The following is a 19,018-nucleotide window of genomic DNA, read 5'->3' as shown; positions in this document are numbered from 1 at the left end:
CCCCCCCCCTCCACCCTCTCTCTCTATGTGCTGCGTTTAGACAGCAGCCCAAGTTCTGCTCCAAACCAAAACTCTCAACCAAAAACCGCCCGTGGCCGTGCAGACACGTAAACAGCGTTTGTTTCTGTCTGAGGGGTGAAGGCAGGGAAAAGGTAGGCCCACCTGAGTGTCCCGGGTCAAACCTCAGCTCACACACGGGCTGAAACGTTCACATCCAGAGCAGTGGAAACGGAAGTGTAAATTAACAGGTTTTCATTATTTTTTTTGCCACAAGACTCCTCAAGAAATCAGCTGATTCTCACACGTCGGTGTTGCATGCATAATTTCTCGCAAACTGGGTAACACCTTCAAGTCTTTTGAGGTTTGGCATGCATGCAGATATGACTGGGTTTTTCTTTTCTTCTTTTGTCAAAGAGGAAGTTGTTTATTCTGACTGTGAACAGTTTTGTCCCAAAGTGTTAAATGTCTGAGTAGTTTTGTTTAAAACCCAAAGATGATTTCATTTAGATTTCTGTTTTAAGCCTTAAAAGGCGGGGTTAATACTTAACAAATGTTTGATTTGCAGACTGAGTGGAAGAAAGAAATGAGAGGAAATTGATTAAAATGAAGGGAAGGAGGAAAGTGTTGGTTGTGGAAATCGGAGCTTCCTTTCCGCTGGCTGTTTTCTATCCGAAAACGAGAAAACTCTTCAGTTTTCCTCTCTTGTTTCGTCTCCCCTCCTCCTCATTATTTTTATGCGTGACTCATACTGTTTGCCACAAAGAGTTGCAAAACAAAAATAACCTGTCTCTTGTGGCAGTTCAACAACAACAAAAAAAAACCTACTGTGAAAAAGGGTGAATATTTACAGCAAACAAAATCTGTTGACTTGTTCAAAAAAAAATGTTTCACTGATTAAATATTCACAGTGAACTCATTAACAAAGTAATGGTCCAAATAAAGGCAAATATATATGCTGATAAGTAATAAAACGATCCTACAATGACCCATCAAGTCTTGAAGGTGCCTTTTTTCTTATGTTTTCAGACGAGCAAAGTTTAGTCGTTCTCTTTAAAAGCAATTCCATATCTAAGTGATTAAAAGCAAATAACCAGAGGCTAAGATTACTTGCTAATTACTTTGTCCTGTAGTCTTCCTTTCAAATTTGACCTACTTGTGATCTATGTGAGGAAAGTTAAAAAGCCCAAGAGAAGTTACTTCTGATTCACCGAGCAGGATGAATTCACTTCAGAGCTCAAAATTCTAAGCTGCAAGTTACATTTTCCAGCGTGATAAATCAAATTAATTCATATTAATACTACTAATTCATAAATGTGTAACTGATTCGTTTAACCACTAATAAGATCATTAATTGCACCTTTATACTTTACTGATGAGTCACTTTGAAGAATGTGGTTAGTGCAACCAGCCCGATCCATCCAGAAGCCCTCAGGTGGGAAATAACCAGTTTAACACAGTCAGCAGTAAACCTGTTCACATAATATGGAGTTCCAATTGGTTTTGTCAGAACTGCACATTATTAGGAAAAGCATAAAAACTGCAGAAACATAAGTTCAACCTTAACATAAGTTCTGTTGTGTCATCACGTTGCTCACAGAACTCTCAGGATGTTTAAGGATCTCTGCCACTATTAAACCAGGTGTGGTCCTATCAGGCTGCGAGATGCCGTCTGATTGGCTGAATGTTTTATAAGCAGGCAGAGTCTAAATGCGCAGCACCTGGGAGTTTAATAGTTGACAGTTTAGTCCTTTGCAATATTTTTGGAGCGCACACTGATACTAAGAGAATATGTTTTTGATATGTTAATGTACTCTGTTTTATTTTGCATCTAATTATTTTTTTTCTTTTATATGCACAGCCCAGAATATGTGTTTAGAGCAAGTTTATTGACTTTAGTTGTGCGTCTGTATTCAGGAGATTTTTATTTTTAATTTATTTTTTCCTTCTCTATGGTTTGTTCAACAAGGGGTCAAGTTTCTCAGATTTTTTTGTGTTAATGAAGCATTTTGGTCTCCTGCAGGCCTGCTGGTTGGGACCTTGGACGTCGTCCTGGACTCGAGCGCTCGGATGGCTCCTTACAGGATCCTCTACCAGACACCCGACTCTTTGGTGTACTGGATCATCGCTCACGGTATGTGCACGTGTAACCCCCTCCCACTGGTCCAGAAGCTAAGGGGGAAAATCTTGTGTTTGACCAGTTTCAACAACAACATCCTGCCTTTCCCCATGTTAGCTGCATTATCTGATGCCCCTGTGGTTTCTGAGCAGGACTGCAGGAATCAATATTTTCCATCTAATTACACGATAGTTTCATTATAATTTCATGAATTGAGATGGGCCTCACATTAGTATATTTACCTTTTTTTTTTATTTCATTTTGCCATTTGCGTCTTTCAGTTTTAGGTGTAAAAGTGCTTTGGGGACAGCTTGAGATGGTAATTTATGCAAATTAGCTCTCCTGTCAGCGCTTCTGTCTGATGATTTTTCTGCTCTGTCACCTGGATTTGTGTTGGAATCGGGAAATAAGGCGGAAATAATTTAATCTGGGATTCACATGAAGAGTACCAGCTGATGTATGAGAGGTTGGAGCTGAAGATGAAGACGATAACCTTCAAGTGAAGGAACAAGTTGGTGTTTTTTGACTGAGCTGAAGGTGTTTAGAAGTGTCAGCGTTGGTTTTTATTATCCTCCCATACATCTGATGCCTTTTGAATATTATTTGAACCGTTTATATTGTGGTGTGGGTGGTTTTCTTTGTCAGTGTGTTTATATAGCTTTTTTTTACATTCAAAAGGTCTGCAGAGTTTAAAGAACAGATGAAAGCTATTTTCTCCCATGAAAGATGCTGCTCATTTGTTTCCAGCAGCACTTTTTGAAAATGTAGTCTCCCACAAACTGCATCATTTTTTTTGTTTAGTGCCCCTCATTTAGAAAATGAGCAGCAAACTCAAAGAGTGACTAGTCATACCAGACTTGGGACTTTTAGGAGGAGGAGGAGGGCTTAAAGAGAGACTACTCCTGGCTGATCTGATTACAAGTGGACAGGACTAAATACATTCATGAATGCACTCAGGACAAACTGAGGGCGCATTCAGACCTCGTCTGTGATGCATTTATCCACATTTGTTTAGCAGTCCTAACGCAGAGGCTTCCTGCACCAAACTGAAGGGCCGCTGACTGACCTGATGTGGCTCCACACAGGCAGGGAATGAATACCAAGTTAGAAGCAGTGGATTTCATTCATGGGGGGGCGGGGGTGACAATGTTTATGAATGTTGACAATAATTAATGATCAACATGGTTTAAATGACAAATTTTCGAACTATTTATTCTTTACTCTAAAGCTCTTGATGGAAAAATGACTTCACAGACATTCTTTAGTTTTCATTCACAACTGGAACTAAGAGAGGCGACATGTTGCAGAATTCAAAAAAAGGTTTTAAAAGCATCCTGATGTTTTTTTGGCATGCATTTTGTGTGTTATCATTACTTGAATAATTTATTTGTATCTGAAGTTGTTTTCTGCAACTTTTATAGAAGCATGTATAAATAAATTAAAATAATACTTTATAAGGAGGACTTTTTTATTTTACAATGAATCTGTTGTAAACAGCTGCTGTTTTAAATAAGATGAGGGATGAAAAGTATTAAGATTCTGGCAACCAGAAACATTCTATCCAGGATTCATACATGGATAAAGTATTTGTTATGGAGTCGAACAGAAGAACAGACTGGGTCCTGGAACAAGATTGGCTCTCCTGTGTTTCAGACAGAGAAGTCTGATGTGGTCAGTGTGTCAGATTCAGCGTTCAGGTACAACGCTCAGCCTTTACCTGGTCAGAGGGATCTGTTTTGATTTCTCTGCTCAGCCGTGGTCAAACTGGCCTGTTAGTGTAAATGTAAAAAGGTAAAATGAAGGATTTGTTTTCAGATTGTTGCATTTATTGTTGACTTCAGGTCTGTGAGAGAAACTCTCTTCTCTCCTGCATTAAAATGTCTGCTGCAGTTTCTCAGAGCCTGAGATGTTCGTGATGTTTTGTTTTCTTTGGTGAACACTTGAATAACTAAAGATTGAATTTACTGGCAGCATTAACACACACACACACACACACACACACACACACACACCTGTAGTTCCCACTCTGCTCTGCTTTCCATATGTTAGACGCCCAATGTAAATATTTGATTATTTCTCAAATTTACATGTGACACAGAACCAATTCAGTATTTCTCAAACAGTCTTTATGCACTCCTCCTTCCTCCTCCTTCCTCCTCCTCCTCCCTCTGCAGGAACGTCCCGTAAAGAGATCACGGAGCACTGGGAGTGGCTGGAACACAACCTGCTGCAGACTCTGTCCATCTTTGAGAACGAGAATGATATCACCACCTTCGTCAAAGGGAAGGTGCAGGTACGATCTCCCGCCTGTACAATCAAAGCCACAATACAAAGTTTGGGGTTAAAATTTCATAGATTTTCTTTGGGAACAAAACAGGCAGCAACAAGCCATGCATGTTGGACCCAAATAATATTTAAATATGGTGATTTTAAAAAATATAATTAAGGCAGAAGTAAGAAGTTTGATTGAGGGAAGTAAAACGTTTAAAGCATATGTTAGATGTTGCTTTTCTCTAAGAAATCCCTCAACCTGACGTATGATCAGACATTAAAATTACGACAAAATTATAACAAGGTCGATTTTAATACAGTTTTCAGAATAGACGTTTAAAAAAGGTTCAGCTAGTGTTTAAAAAACCAAAATGTTGAGAAATATTAAAACAAAAAATATGTCTTCATGTAGGCTGTCAAATTTTGAGAAAGCATTTAATTGATGTTTAATTGCTTTGGTTTTATGTTTTTTACCAGCATTTATGAGAGATGATGGGTCCAGTGTTTGTTTGCTGGGTCAAAGTTAGTTGTCTAGTAGGCAGGAACCATCACTTCCCATAGCTTGGTTCTTTACTTTTCCTTTCAGTTACCCAGAAATGACCTTCACATGCCCAAGTTTCATATCCAGATTTATAAAAGCAGCTCAATAAGGACCTTAAACTATAAAATCTTCCTAAGTAGCTTTTGCTGGTGATGCAGATTTTGTTAAGTCCTCAAAGGTGCCCAAGTCTTTGTGTAACAGAAATGCCACGAACATAACAATTTTCTCTTAACTTTCAGGTACCAGTTTATTAATTCAAGCTGTCACTTCTTGTTATGTTGCAGGGGATCATCGCAGAGTTCAACAAAAATCACGACGTGAAGGAGGACGATGACACAGACAAGTTCAAGGAGGCGAGTGCAAAGTTTCGGAAGCTGTTTGGGATGCCAGAAGAGGAGAAGCTGGTCAACTATTACTCCTGCAGCTACTGGAAGGGGAAGGTTCCTCGGCAGGGATGGCTTTACCTCAGCATCAACCACCTCTGCTTCTACTCCTATTTACTGGGAAAAGAAGGTTAAATATGGACTCTTTTTAATCTACTGACACACACACTTTAACTTATTGTTTTGTTTTTTAGGTATTGAACAACTCCTGAAACAGCAGATAAAAAAAATGGGTTGTGGTTTCATCTTCACCTTTTTAGTTAATGTTTGGCACTAAATAGAAACTGCAAAAAGTCGACACAAATTGAGGAAAATGTGCGGTCTTTAATGTTAAACAGAGCTCTAATGGAGAAACTGCTTCATCAGGAGCAAACTCATTTATTTTAAAGCATATTTTGGGTTGTTATAAAGAACACATGGGTTAGGTTTGTAATAAATAGTGAAAATTATTAGACATTTTGATTAAGTTTTACTTTCAAGGTCAGATACTACATACAGATATAGTGACAAATTATATAAAAATGCTGTGCTTCTAGCACTTTTATGTGAAATGTACCTGGAAAAAAATGTTGGGTTTTTTTTGTCTGGCTCATCAAATTATCATCATAGACACTCTTAAGTATCTATCCCTGCCCTACAGTTTGTTTAGGCTTTGTTATTATTGCATAAAATGTTAAATTTTTACCAAAATAGTGCATAATTTTTTCTTAGTTTGGAGTTTTCCCACTGACTTTTTGTGTATAGGTGTGTGCATAGTTAGGCATGTTGACATTGCTTCAAATAATTTGTTTCCTTACCAATGAGATAAAACGGGAAAGGGTTAGTAATTCATATATAAAGCAGAAAAACTAGTTGAGGGCATTATTTTGTTTTGCCTAATGGAATAATACGTCTTTTCTCACATTGTCAGCCAAACTGGTGGTGCGCTGGGCAGATATCACCCAGCTGGAGAAGAGCGCAACCCTCCTCCTGCCCGACATGATCAAGGTGAGCACCCGCTCCAACGAGCACGTCTTCTCCGTTTTCCTCAACATCATCGAGACCTTCAAGCTGGCAGAGCAGCTGGCCAACATCGCCATGCGCCAGCTGCTCGACAACAAAGGCTTCGAACAGGACCGCTCGCTGCCCAAGCTCAAGAAGAAATCTCCAAAGAAGGTGTCGGCGCTAAAGAGGTACGAGCCAGCACTCATTAATGATAAACCCTGTTTATGATTGTTTACAGCTTGTGGGGGGGATTAAACATTAGAGGGCTGTTGAGTTATTCACATAATGAGATAAAGTAATCCAAAGTAGTTTGTTTGTTTGTTTGTTTTTTTCCCAGGGTCAAAGTCCAAAATAGTTGCAAGTTTTAGGTTTTACTGTTTCATTGTAAGAACTCAATAACTCTGTCATGAGAGCAAGGGTGTTCTGTGAGCTCTTTTAATGCTCTCAGGATTCTAGTTTTGTTTGCATACAGAGGATAGATGAGGCAAAAGTTTCTGTTTGACCTAAGTATGATTCACATCAGTCATTAAACGGCGCTGCTTCATGCATAACATTTCCATAAAGACATCAGTTTGTAGATTTATTCAGCCTGTAGAATTGCTGGTAATCTAACTGCTCTGTTTCATATCTACAGTTTATGCAAAAGTCTCGTGTCTAACTCGTGAGTTTTTTGCATCTTTCAGAGATTTGGACGCAAGAGCCAAGAGCGAGCGCTACCGGGCTCTGTTCCGCCTGCCCAAAGATGAAAAACTGGACGGGCACACAGACTGCACCCTGTGGACTCCCTTTAACAAGATGCACATCCTGGGACAGATGTTTGTTTCCACCAACTACATCTGCTTCACCAGCAAGGAGGAGACGCTGTGCAGCCTCATCATCCCCCTGAGAGAGGTGAGCTACAGGCAAACAAGAATGGGTTTAATTAGTTTGTAGGGAGAAAGTAGTCTGAATTCAGCTGCTTAAGAAAGATTGAATGTGTAATAATGCAGCTGACATCCAGAATCAGTCACCCATTTACTTTTCAGAAAGCTCTTAACTATGCTGTCAGCAGAAATTAAAATTTATTCATCTTGTTCCACAGTATTACTGTAATTTCAGGCGCACATGCTTGAGAGTAAATGCTTCCCGGTCTCTTTTAGGTGACCATTGTAGAGAAGGCCGACAGCTCCAACGTGCTGCCCAGCCCGCTCTCTATCAGCACCAAGAATCGTATGACCTTTCTGTTCGCCAACCTGAAAGACAGAGACTTCCTGGTGCAGAGGATCTCCGACTTCCTGCAGCAAACCACCTCCAAGATCTACCTGGAAAGGGAACTCACTAGCAGCCTCAACAGCTCAGACGATGAGGTAGGAATAAAGAAATAAAATGTAATGTTTTTCGCCGTGTAGCTAATTGACAGGAGCTGAAACTGTAATGTCTCCAGGTGTACTCCCAGCAAGGATCCCTGCTCTCCAGCAGCCTGCCGCAGAGCTTGGGTTCAGATGTTGAGCGCACATTCAACCTGAATGACAACAGCGTTCCCACAGCTACAGAAGCTCTCATGACCATGTACCGCCGCCGCTCACCTGAAGAGTTTAACCCCAAACTGGTGACTTAAATTACACTTTGTGCAAAATAATGATGTCTCAACAAATGTGCTTTGAAACATGGTTGTTTTTCTTCTTATTTTAATCCAAAATGTGTCCATTAGTAGACGTGTGTAATCTTGGATTCTAAATTATTCAATTTTTCTGCTTGGCATTTGCATAATTGCCTTTTTTTTTTACACCATTAGAAGTTGTACTGCATGAAGGCTCACTGCATGTTGCGTGCAATTATTTAACTTTCCGTTCCTCCTACTCCCAGGCGAAGGAGTTCCTGAAGGAGCAGGCGTGGAAGAACCACTTCACGGAGTTCGGGGAGGGCGTGTGTATGTACCGGACGGAGAAGACCAAGGAGCTCGTTCTCAAGGGCATTCCTGAGAGCATGAGAGGAGAGCTGTGGCTGCTCTTCTCTGGTGAGCAAACGTACAAACGATGCAGTCATACGTTTTATCTCAGAGACCTACATACTGCGCGCTTTCTCAGGATCTGCGATACACATTTCATGCAGATGTGTAAACCACCGGCATCCTGTTGAAAAACTTATGTTAGGTAGCAGGCTTGGAGGTTTCTCCAAAGCTGCTGCAGACACTTGGTAAAGATATTGCTATTGTTTATTGGGACTATTTGGAGTTCCAGGCTGCATGTATGCGTTAGTTGTTTTCTATTAAAATCTATATGACTTCATACAGTACATGTGATGCACCAATTTGCCTGCCTTCTTCCAGCTGAAATTGTCAAAAACTTAAAAATGTTAAAGTCTAACTGGATGGCATTTTTAATAGCAACTAACAGTTTAATAGCCTTGTCATATATTTGAACACAAAGTGTGTTGTAATTCTCAAAATATGTTCAAACAAGCAAAGGTCATTGGTTTACATCACTGAAACTACTGACACTTCTCCCCAAACTTATCTGTGCAACAACCTTAAAACTAAAATACTAATAAACTACAGATATTTCGGGGGGGGTTGTTGGTTGTTGTTGTTTTATGTATAGTCTTCCCACTGGCTCATGAATGCTTTAGGAAAACATTTTAAACGTCACCCTCCCAAACAAATATTGCATCCTGACTGCAACATTTGAGACTTTCATTCCGTCTCAACCTGCTGCAGGTTTGAGCCAAAGGTTTCTGGTTACAAGCCCAGCCACGTGTTGTGCACAAGTTAAAGTATAAACAGCGGTGATCCAGCTGTGACCCCCCACTAATCTTGTTTTCACAGCTGCATTCAGATCCTCTTCACACTAGATTTCCACCAAGAAAAACATTTATCACGCTTAGTCTTAATAGACATCATCTTAGAAAGTAACAACCCAATTTTGGGAGCTTCTGAACTGGAACAGATTGCTTTAAAATATTAATTAAATTCCATGAATAATTGTGCTCTGTCACCTTTCTGCATGACTAATGTAACAGATCTGATCTGGGTTTCACCATGCAGGTTATTTAAAGCCTTTACTGAGAGGCTCTTTAGTATAAGAATGGATCATATCAAGTATTATTCTGACTATCATTTGTCTTATCTTTTACTTTCATAACCTGTATGTAATTATGCTTCAGTTTTGAAAACCCGTGGGTTTATTTATTTCGTTTAGGGGCGATAAACGAGATGACCACTCATCCTGGGTACTACGAAGACCTGGTGGAGAAGTCGATGGGAAAGTATAATTTGGCCACTGAAGAGATCGAGAGGGACCTGCACCGCTCTCTGCCCGAGCACCCGGCCTTTCAGAACGAGATGGGCATCGCTGCCCTGCGCAGGGTCCTCACCGCCTACGCGTTCAGAAATCCCAACATCGGATACTGTCAGGTGAGCACACTTATTTTTATCTCCGTTTGAACGGGCAGAAACTCATCAGTCTGTGACAGTACTTGACTGTTTTTTGGGTTTTCTTCTCTCTGCGGTTATTTTGCAGGCCATGAACATTGTGACGTCTGTGTTGCTGCTTTACGCTAAAGAAGAAGAGGCCTTTTGGCTGCTCGTGGCTCTCTGCGAGAGGATGCTGCCTGACTACTACAATACAAGGGTTGTAGGTCAGTATGTGCACGAGTCTTTGTCTTGGTTATTTTTTTTATCTGTTAAACATAATCCTGACGTCCCTCTTCTTTAGGAGCCCTCGTTGATCAGGGTGTGTTCGAGGAGCTCGCCCACGACTACGTTCCCCAGCTGTACGACTGCATGCAGGACCTCGGGGTCATCTCCACCATTTCCCTCTCCTGGTTCCTCACCCTCTTCCTGTCCGTCATGCCATTCGAGAGCGCGGTGGTGGTGGTGGACTGTTTCTTCTATGATGGCATCAAGGTCATCTTTCAGTTGGCGCTGTCTGTGCTCCACGCCAACATCCACCAGCTGCTGGGCTGTAAGGACGACGGAGAGGCCATGACTGTCCTGGGCCGGTAAGAAGATGCAGCCCGCAGTTCTGTTTGTTTGTTACTCACCCACGGGTTACAGCATGTGACTTTTTGTTGTTGCTGATTGTTTTTAATTAGTCTCAGGTAAGAGATGCACTTGCTTTTTTTTAACATCTTGTTTAGGTTGGCAACAGTTTTTATAAACATAAATGTTCCTACTTGTCTTTGGACTGGAAAATACCACAAGGGGGCATACTGTGAAACATGAGGATTATTTTCAGGATGTAACCAATAAACAGAGAGACTATAGAAAATGTTTACTTGTTTGATGTTAAGGCCGAAGCAGAAACAAAATGCCAGCTGTGGGACTGTAGAGGAGTCTGTGTAAAATTTGCAACCTTTCTGCCTACAAAGACTTTCTGTGTGGCTCAAAGGTTGCACTTTTCATGAAGAATCAGACTGTTTGGTGTAAACACTGAGGTCACAAGGATATTTTACAGCTGGTGTTTTACCTGGAATTAGCTGCTCAACTAAAGCACAAAAAATAATAAAGTAAAAATGTTCATGAATGTGATGGGTGGAAAGGTTTATATTTTCTTCTAACCATTTCTGAAGGCATTATTTGGAGATTATAGCGCACAGAAATGTTTCCCCACACGTCTTGTTCTCTGGATTTAATCAGTTACCTTCAGGCAGACGATACATCTGGAGACATTTTTTTTTTTATTATTTATTTTTTTCTATCTATAGCCACATTACAACAGTGGCAATTGCATTTGTGAAGAATCACAACTGCACAAACATGGCATCTACTAGCTATCTCCATGTTGCGTTTCCTGTTTTCACACAGTATTCATTTCGGAGAACTTGCACTAGCAACGTTCTAAGCAAACATAGAAAATCTAAGATGGTTGCTTCATAAAATAAAGCAAGTCTTTTCTTCTGTTTTCTCCTGTCACTCACATACTTCGTTATTTATACGTCCTTTGTTGTTGTTTATCACAGGTACCTGGACAGTGTGACCAATAAGGACAGCACCCTCCCTCCTATCCCTCACCTTCACTCGTTACTGACTGATAATGGAGAACCGCACCCAGAGGTTGATATTTTCAAACTGGTCCGCAGCTCGTATGAGGTAAAGAATTGGGAGAAATATGGTGCAGGTTTCTTAAACTCTTTTCATTTAATTTGGTTCACCTAAAGAGCGGCTGGACATCGGTTTGTGTCCAACTACACAAAGAAATGACCACAGTGTCCCATTAAACTGCATCTAAGGTTCATCACTTGCACCCTAAACACATTTGGGTTTATTATAAATGTTAAACAGCCATTATTTTAGAGCAATAAACTCATCCTTCTGTCTGGCTAACAAACCTGCTAAACTTTTTATCATTTTTTATGTTTATTCAAACATTTTTAGCAGCATTGGTACATTTATTAGTCATTGAATCAGCCATAAATTTATGCCTACTTGTTTTAGAGTACGTGCATCCTTCCTCTGCATATCAGTAAACAACTCTGATGAAGAGCATTTGTATTGGAGTGTTTGGTACATGGATGTCAGCTATAGATCCTTTTGACCCTGTGAACTGTGGGGTGGGCTTGCTTCTCACGGATTCTGTCATATCCCGTCTGTTTGGTGTCTGGTCATTTTTAGGCCAAGATAAACGGCTCAGACTTCTTACCCAAGTAGTTTTTGTAGGATCTATGTTGTCCTGCTGAGGTGGCTATGCTGCCATATGGAGGGTGTGATTGGAGAGGGTCAGAGGTCACATCTGTCTGAATGCTAGGATTCGTATTTTTCAGCAGAACTTGTTTTTGTTGCACTGTAACAAGACGAGCAGCGTTACATTACCTGTGGGTGGTCTTAATGTTATGGCTGATTAGTGTAAATGCAGGTCATCTTTCCCAACTAATATTTAATAAAACTTTAAAATAACTGGTTACTAGTAATAACTGCTGTATATCTTCCTTCTGTCCGTCATCTTCATGGTAATCATTTCCAGACCTCAATCTGCTCGTTTTTCAGCTTTCTCTTGTCATCTTTTGTTTCCACTCTGATAACAGAGCTCTGCTGTGTCTGGTTTGACCTCCAATCTTTTTGTCGTTTGCCTTCTGTCAGAAATTTGGTTCGATTCGTGCAGATGTGATTGAACAGATGCGTTTCAAACAGAGACTGAGGGTCATCCAAACCATTGAAGACACAACAAAGCGCAATGTGGTAAGAACTACTCAAACGGTCCCGAACAGCAGAACGCCAACTGAGCAGCTTAGCAGCTTCAAAAGCTGCTTTCTTCTGCAGGTCAAATTAGCTGAATTAAACGTGGAATAAAATACTTTTTAGCGATGACTGAATCAGATCTGCATTCACTGTTTACTTTATTCTGATTGTTGTTTCAGGTCCGAACTATTGTGACAGAGACTGCTTTCAGTATTGATGAGCTGGAGGAGCTCTATGTGCTCTTCAAGGTGAGGTTCACATTAATCATAGAGTAAGAGATGCATGATGCATGCTTTAATAAGTTGCAGTAGTTTTATGTTAATGGCTTTTAAAAACATAATAATTTGCCTTCTTATCGACAGCACTTATCAAAGGCTGCTCATCATTTAACAAACACAAAGCTGCATCAATGTTTTGGTTTTTTCCAGTCAAACCAGGTTCATCTATCCAGGAGTCTCCAATCCTGGTCCTCGAGGGCCACCATCCTATGTTTTCCTTGTTTCTCTGCTCCAACACACCTGATTCAGTGGTTAAATCACCTCTTCATGTTCTGCAGAAGCCTGTTAATCACCCATTGATTCAAATCAGGTGTGTTGGAGCAGAGGAACAAGTAAAACATGCAGGATGGTGGCCCTCCAGGACCAGGATTGGAGACCACTGATTTATACTGCTGTTTTTGTGACACCTAAAATCGTTATAAACCATCAGTTTTCGGAGTTTGAACCCCTCTGGTCCTTCCTTCAGGCGGAGCACCTGACTAGCTGTTACTGGGGAGGCAGCAGCAACCCCACGGAGCGTCACGACCCCAGCCTGCCGTACCTGGAGCAGTACCGCATCGACGTGGAGCAGTTTAAGGGTCTGTTCAACCTGCTGTTCCCCTGGGCCAACGGAGCCCACTCGGACCCCCTGGCCTTGCGCTTCTTCCGTCTCCTCGACGAGAACGGAGACGGCCTGATCAACTTCCGCGAGTTCATCAATGGCCTGGGTACGCACAGATCGCTAGTGTTTGTGTCGGAATTTATTCATAAATTAATGTTTGTCATTGCTAAGTAATATTATAAAGTAATTCATCTGTCTTATCCTTGAAACCTTTGTGTGTTTTGTAGGTGTTCTGTGTCACGGAGACCTCCCAGAGAAGCTGAAGCTCCTCTACAAGATGCATGTTTTATCTGGTGAGTGAAGATTGAATCTGATCAGTGATTTTGGAAACGATTTTCCTTAAAGTTGCAGAAAACGTTTCACTGGATTGGAGCAATGTCAAACAAAAATGAAAAGTTTCACTCTTTTTATTAAATGGAGTAAATCACTTTGAAGACTCTGTTTATGATGTACACTAAAACCTTTAAAAGCATAAACTGCAGCTTTAATTAAGGTCTCCCAATTTAAATGTCAGTTTAACACTTGTTACAGTCAAATGACATGCAGTCATATGAAGGCAGTTTTTACAAGATTTTCATAAACAATACAAAAACATTTCCTCAAAGCTTTGTTCTATTGTTAAACTGGAATTTATCTGAACTTTAAAATGTTGGCTAAATAAAATGTCAGACATGTGGTGTTCCCATGCTGAGATAAATGTTGGCTGTAAATTGTTTTTGTCAGAGTTCACTCATGAGCTGGAGGAGCCCGACTCTGCATTTGAAGCCACTCAGTACTTCTTTGAAGACATCACTCCAGAAACGTCCCTCGGTAAGGTGACTTCTTTATCATCTGATCCAATATGTGCTGTTTTCATAATACCCTTTCCAAAAAAGCATTGTGAAGCTGCAACAAGAAGTTTCATATTGTAGATTCTCATTCTTTTTTTTTTTGTCTCTAAATATATTAGTTATGTTTTCCCTCTTTTTGAGTGTCAACATGTTTTCAGCTCCGTGTTGCTACTTTTATGGATTTTACTGAAATTATCTTGGTTTCAGGAGGAGTAAAATAAAATCTTGTCATTTGTAAGTGAATGATGCATTTATAGGTGTATTGCAAAGAGACCACTACATCTTTGATATTGCATTTGATTAACCGTAGTAAATATCTTTCCCCTTTCTCTCCTGATTAAACTTGTTCACACGTTCACACTCAGTTTGCACATGGTGTCAGCGGTTTCACGACCACAATATCTGATTTTACTCACACCGACACCATGATAGCAATCAGACGTTTGCTGATAAAGTCAAACAGTAAATATTGCAAGTGTGTGTTACCTTGCTTTTAAAAAAATTTTTGTTAAAACCTAGGTTTTGGCAGCTTTGAGATTTAGCCGTTTTAAAACATTTTTGTTTTTAAGGATAGGATTTAAATAGTGTTATTGATTTAGTTATGTAGGGTTGAAACTGAGGCTGGGTCTTATCACTGTAGTGATAATGCAACACCTTAACCTTATCTGTGTTTGTGTGTGTGTTTGTACGTGCAGTATTTCTGTTCTTTATTGTTCTAGCAAAGCTACAAAGTGTTTGGTGCTGAGTCTGCAGTGTCGGTACTAGAACAGGATGATCTGACTGAATACGTGCTTCTTCTTGTCTTCTCAGGCCGTGACTCAAAGTGCAGAGGTGAGAAGGACGATGGCTTCGTCAGAGTTACGTTCAAGACTGAAAAAGGTAAGCAACACAAATAACCAAACACTCAGAATGATCTGAATGTAGAGATCAGACCAAACAAGATACTATAAAAGTAGTTTTTTTTTATCTTAGAGGAGGACCTCGAAAGTATAAAACTACTATTTTTTTTGTCTTGAATAAGCTTTATTGTTCAGTTGAGATTTTGTATTTTGGTTCAAAACCTGTTTTATCTCACATCACATACTTACCTCCTGCTCTCACCTGAAGATGCACATGAAACAGACTTCAGAGGTTTTTATTGAACAGAAGAATGATAGTGTAACAGTACAGATTCCTGTAAAAGTATGTGTACTCTGAAACGTTTTACAGGTATAGAGACGCATTCTCACTAAAATTACTCAGAACTTCTTTAGCTAAAAAATGGAAAAAGGAGCTTGAGTTCAAGTAACCAGTGATCTCTTTTTAATTTTGAGGCTTTTTCTGTTTTTAGATTACTAACCAAGATAATTAGGTAATGTTTTTAGTATTTATTATGACACTGCACATATAATATAATCTCCGTAAGACAACATAAACATGCATTTAACAAAACCTCTAAAAGATTTGCATATATTCCTTTGCAGAAGTGCTGATAGGATCACATTGACAGGAAAGACCTGTGATTGGCCAAAATCAATGTTTGTGTGAATTTAATTACTTTAAAAACAGCTGTAGTTACCCAAACAACAAGATACTACAATAAAATGTTAAAATCAAATGTAAAGTACTATGAAATAGAGTAAACATAAATAATAAAACTGAGTATTAAAAGCACAACAACACATGAGTCGTGTGTTTACTCTTTGTGTACCAGTTAAAAGATAAGCTGCTGCCTTCTGAGCTCTTTGTAAATTATTAAGAGACGGCTGATGTGTACGGACATAAAGAGCATTACAGTTTCATCGAGCGGAGACAACAGCTTGAATGACTTTTTCCTGGTTTTTGATAAAGAGATGAAGCTTTATCCAGTTCTTCCATGATTTGAAGGTTTCTTTTAGGTTCAGGAGATGCAGAGGTTGTTTCCTCTGATTACCATGTTAGAAAATATTCTTTTCGATGTGGAAAAACTGCGCATACGCATTTGAGTCTGTGAGTAAAAAAACTCAAATCTTGTCTGTTTCACAGTGAAGAGACTGAATACTCCTGATTACCGTCAGTACCTGAAAATGTGGAACCAGGAAACGAAGCCGAAACAAGAAAACACAAAAGACCTCCCGAAGCTGAACCAGGTAAGACTTCATCTGCGACTTGGATTTCTGTACGAATCATTAAGACTGGATGTGTCTGTGACTGTCGTTTCTATTTCTCCTCCTCAGAGCCAGTTTATCGAGCTTTGTAAGACCCTCTACAGCATGTTCAGTGAGGACATCGCAGAACAAGAACTCTATCATGCAACTGCAACAGTCACCAGTCTGCTGCTGGAAATGGGAGAAGTGGGAAAGCTCTTTTCCTCCTGTGGAAGACGAGATCTGAACCCGGAGGATAAATCGGAGCTGAACTTGTGCGGGAGAGACTTCTCAGATCTGAAAGCCACCCAGGAGGCTCAGGATCTGGGAGATGTGTTCGTCCCCACAGGTCTGGAGGGTAAGTCCTGCGAGGAGGACAACAAGGGGGAGGAGAGTGAGGAGCTGCCCTCCATGCAAGACATCAAGCTGGAGGACTCGTCTCCTAAAGACGCTGGCACGTCGTCTGCCATGCTCATCTCGGACGATGAAGCCAAGGACGACACGTCGGTGTCTTCGTACTCGGTGCTGAGCGCCGGCTCCCACGAGCTGGACGAAAAGCTGCAGTGTGAGGACATCTCGGACGACACGGTGCTGGTGCGCAGCGACAACGGCTCCGACGGCGAGAGGAGCGGCCGTGCTCACGGCGACGCGCTGCACGACCGGCGGCTGCCTCACAGCACGAGCATCGACAAAGACTGGGCCATTACGTTTGAGCAGTTCCTGGCCTCCGTCCTCACAGAGCATGCCCTGGTGCGTTATTTTGAGAAGCCAGTGGAGGCGGCGGCAATCATAACAAATGCAAAGAATGTGAGGAAAGTTGGGCGCCCTCTGCTGTCTACAAGTGACTATGAGATCTCAATCTCTGGCTGAGATTTCTGTGAAGGAAGTCGTTTCCCTGAAGTATGGAGGAAAATGTAAAAGTGTATGATATTTTAAAGAATGTGACCAAACCTGCTTCTAATGTATTTTATCAGAGATTTCAAGACTTTTATTCTAAGAGTCTCTAGATTCTGTCCAGTAAACAGGTAACATGACATATGACTGAAATCAGTGAACTCACATGTAGTAGCTGTACCATATAAATTATTAATGCATAGGTGGTAATATTGTAAACTCTCGTACTCCAAGGTGATGTAGATGTGAACGTCCACAGATACACTTCAGGTAAAGACTGGGATATTATAGTCTACAGTGCATTTTATCACCTGTCACCATATCTGAACAAACTCTTGCTTCCTTAACTTGCAACTCCATTTGCTGCTAATTAACCTTTTTTTTGTTTGATTTTTCTTTAAAGACAGTTATAGGAAACTACACAAAGCTATGAGAAGTCATTAAGTAAGTTTAATGCTCATGTACTGTGCTCACTTTAATGCAGTGTGTTTGACAAATTATTTATTGACCAACTGGGTTTAAAATTACCTGTAATGGTCTCTGGAAGTGCTCAAGCTTATTTTCTCAGGTTAGAATAAAAGAACAACCTATCCAACAACAGTAGGGAAATCTAATACTTACTGACACTTTGTCGGGCAGATTTTCAGAAATGCAATTTTTTTTTCTTTAAATTTTTTTTTTTTTTACACTAACATATTCAAGATTCAGCACCTTAGAAGATGATCCACTAATATATTTCTCTTGCCTTTTATCTGTTATTGTTTGCACTCTAAACTATTTTTTAAATATTTCTGCTTTGTATATTTTTACATGGCTTTTTTTTAAGTTGTTTATTTTTAATGTAAATATGTTGAATTTAACTGTCCGGGTGTTACTGCTCTGGATCCTGGTGCATTGTGTATCACTCGTCTAATTAAAATTAGTGCCATTGACTCCTTGCTGCTCGCTGTTGCCTCCTTCCTTTTCCTTCATGGCCTCCATCAGTGTGACGCTGCCATCTAGTGGAGAATTTAGCTCACATCTTTGCCTTGAAAGAAGGGTTTCCATTAGACCACTCCAGTCGACTAGGAACACCATCCCTCATGGTTTAGTTGTTCCTCTGCTCTTCAAGTTCTGCAGGAACCTGTTAATCACTCACTCACTCGAATCAGGTGTGACAAAATATTGCGAGTAGCTTATTGCAGCAGAAACTGTCCTGTTTGAAAGAAGAAGTCAAGAGTTTACACAATGAGGGTAAAATAGATTTTAAGAACTGAAGGACATTTGTGTGAATGACAATTTGGTGTTTAAATTATAAAAAATACACAAAAGCCACAAAGTCATTAAAGATGTGTCTATACATGTGTTTCAATGATCAGTTTTTACTTAAAACATGAAAGTTGTTTTTAAAATGTTGAGTAAAGACATGTTTTGTCTCACTGTCAACATCCTGTAGAAAAAAACAACTTGCAATAATACAAATTTAAAATTTTTTTTAGTGATTTGCGTTGCTTAAATAGCTTATTGTAGCACCAGCAGACACAACATTGTTTAGGGTTTGTGGAGTGAACAATATATAGTTTGAAGCCTTTTTATTTATTTTTTCTAACTTGACTTGTTTCCACAAACTGTCTTTCTCTGAAAAGCAGAAAATTGCTGGGGTTGTGGTCATGGTCAGCCAATCACAGCTCAGAGAGGTCACTCACAATTAAAACGAGCTGCCTCCACACGTGACTCAGCTATAAATGATCAATTTCTCAGAAATTATGTTTGTCAGACTAGAACAGCTGAAATATTAGTTCGGGTTCATCTGGAGAAAACAAGATTCTAGTGGTGTCAGTGTTGTTTGTCAGAAATGTTCCAGCGTTTAGCTCCACGAGTT

At 40.1% G+C, this 19,018-nt stretch overlaps 1 protein-coding gene across 1 annotated transcript in view; it reads left to right on the top strand.

Annotated features, from left to right (window-relative positions):
- tbc1d9 (TBC1 domain family, member 9 (with GRAM domain)) overlaps window positions 1-18,095 on the top strand; it is a 22,499-nt gene extending 4,404 nt beyond the window's left edge. The window contains exons 2-21 of the mRNA XM_017408754.3: window positions 2,021-2,131; window positions 4,291-4,409; window positions 5,213-5,441; window positions 6,222-6,483; window positions 6,979-7,186; window positions 7,435-7,641; window positions 7,719-7,883; window positions 8,141-8,291; window positions 9,472-9,686; window positions 9,793-9,910; window positions 9,988-10,273; window positions 11,234-11,363; window positions 12,351-12,449; window positions 12,629-12,697; window positions 13,194-13,434; window positions 13,556-13,621; window positions 14,052-14,138; window positions 14,969-15,037; window positions 16,163-16,266; window positions 16,354-18,095. Coding sequence (XP_017264243.1) covers window positions 2,021-2,131; window positions 4,291-4,409; window positions 5,213-5,441; window positions 6,222-6,483; window positions 6,979-7,186; window positions 7,435-7,641; window positions 7,719-7,883; window positions 8,141-8,291; window positions 9,472-9,686; window positions 9,793-9,910; window positions 9,988-10,273; window positions 11,234-11,363; window positions 12,351-12,449; window positions 12,629-12,697; window positions 13,194-13,434; window positions 13,556-13,621; window positions 14,052-14,138; window positions 14,969-15,037; window positions 16,163-16,266; window positions 16,354-17,133 — 3,716 coding nt within the window. The 3' untranslated portion in view covers window positions 17,134-18,095. The remainder of the gene's footprint in view (window positions 1-2,020; window positions 2,132-4,290; window positions 4,410-5,212; window positions 5,442-6,221; window positions 6,484-6,978; window positions 7,187-7,434; window positions 7,642-7,718; window positions 7,884-8,140; window positions 8,292-9,471; window positions 9,687-9,792; window positions 9,911-9,987; window positions 10,274-11,233; window positions 11,364-12,350; window positions 12,450-12,628; window positions 12,698-13,193; window positions 13,435-13,555; window positions 13,622-14,051; window positions 14,139-14,968; window positions 15,038-16,162; window positions 16,267-16,353) is intronic.
- The last annotated feature ends 923 nt before the right edge of the window (window positions 18,096-19,018 follow it).

This window comes from Kryptolebias marmoratus, linkage group LG3 (assembly GCF_001649575.2).
Source record: "Kryptolebias marmoratus isolate JLee-2015 linkage group LG3, ASM164957v2, whole genome shotgun sequence".
Classification (NCBI taxonomy): Eukaryota; Metazoa; Chordata; class Actinopteri; order Cyprinodontiformes; family Rivulidae; genus Kryptolebias; species Kryptolebias marmoratus.
This window is presented reverse-complemented; position numbering and strand designations above follow the sequence as displayed.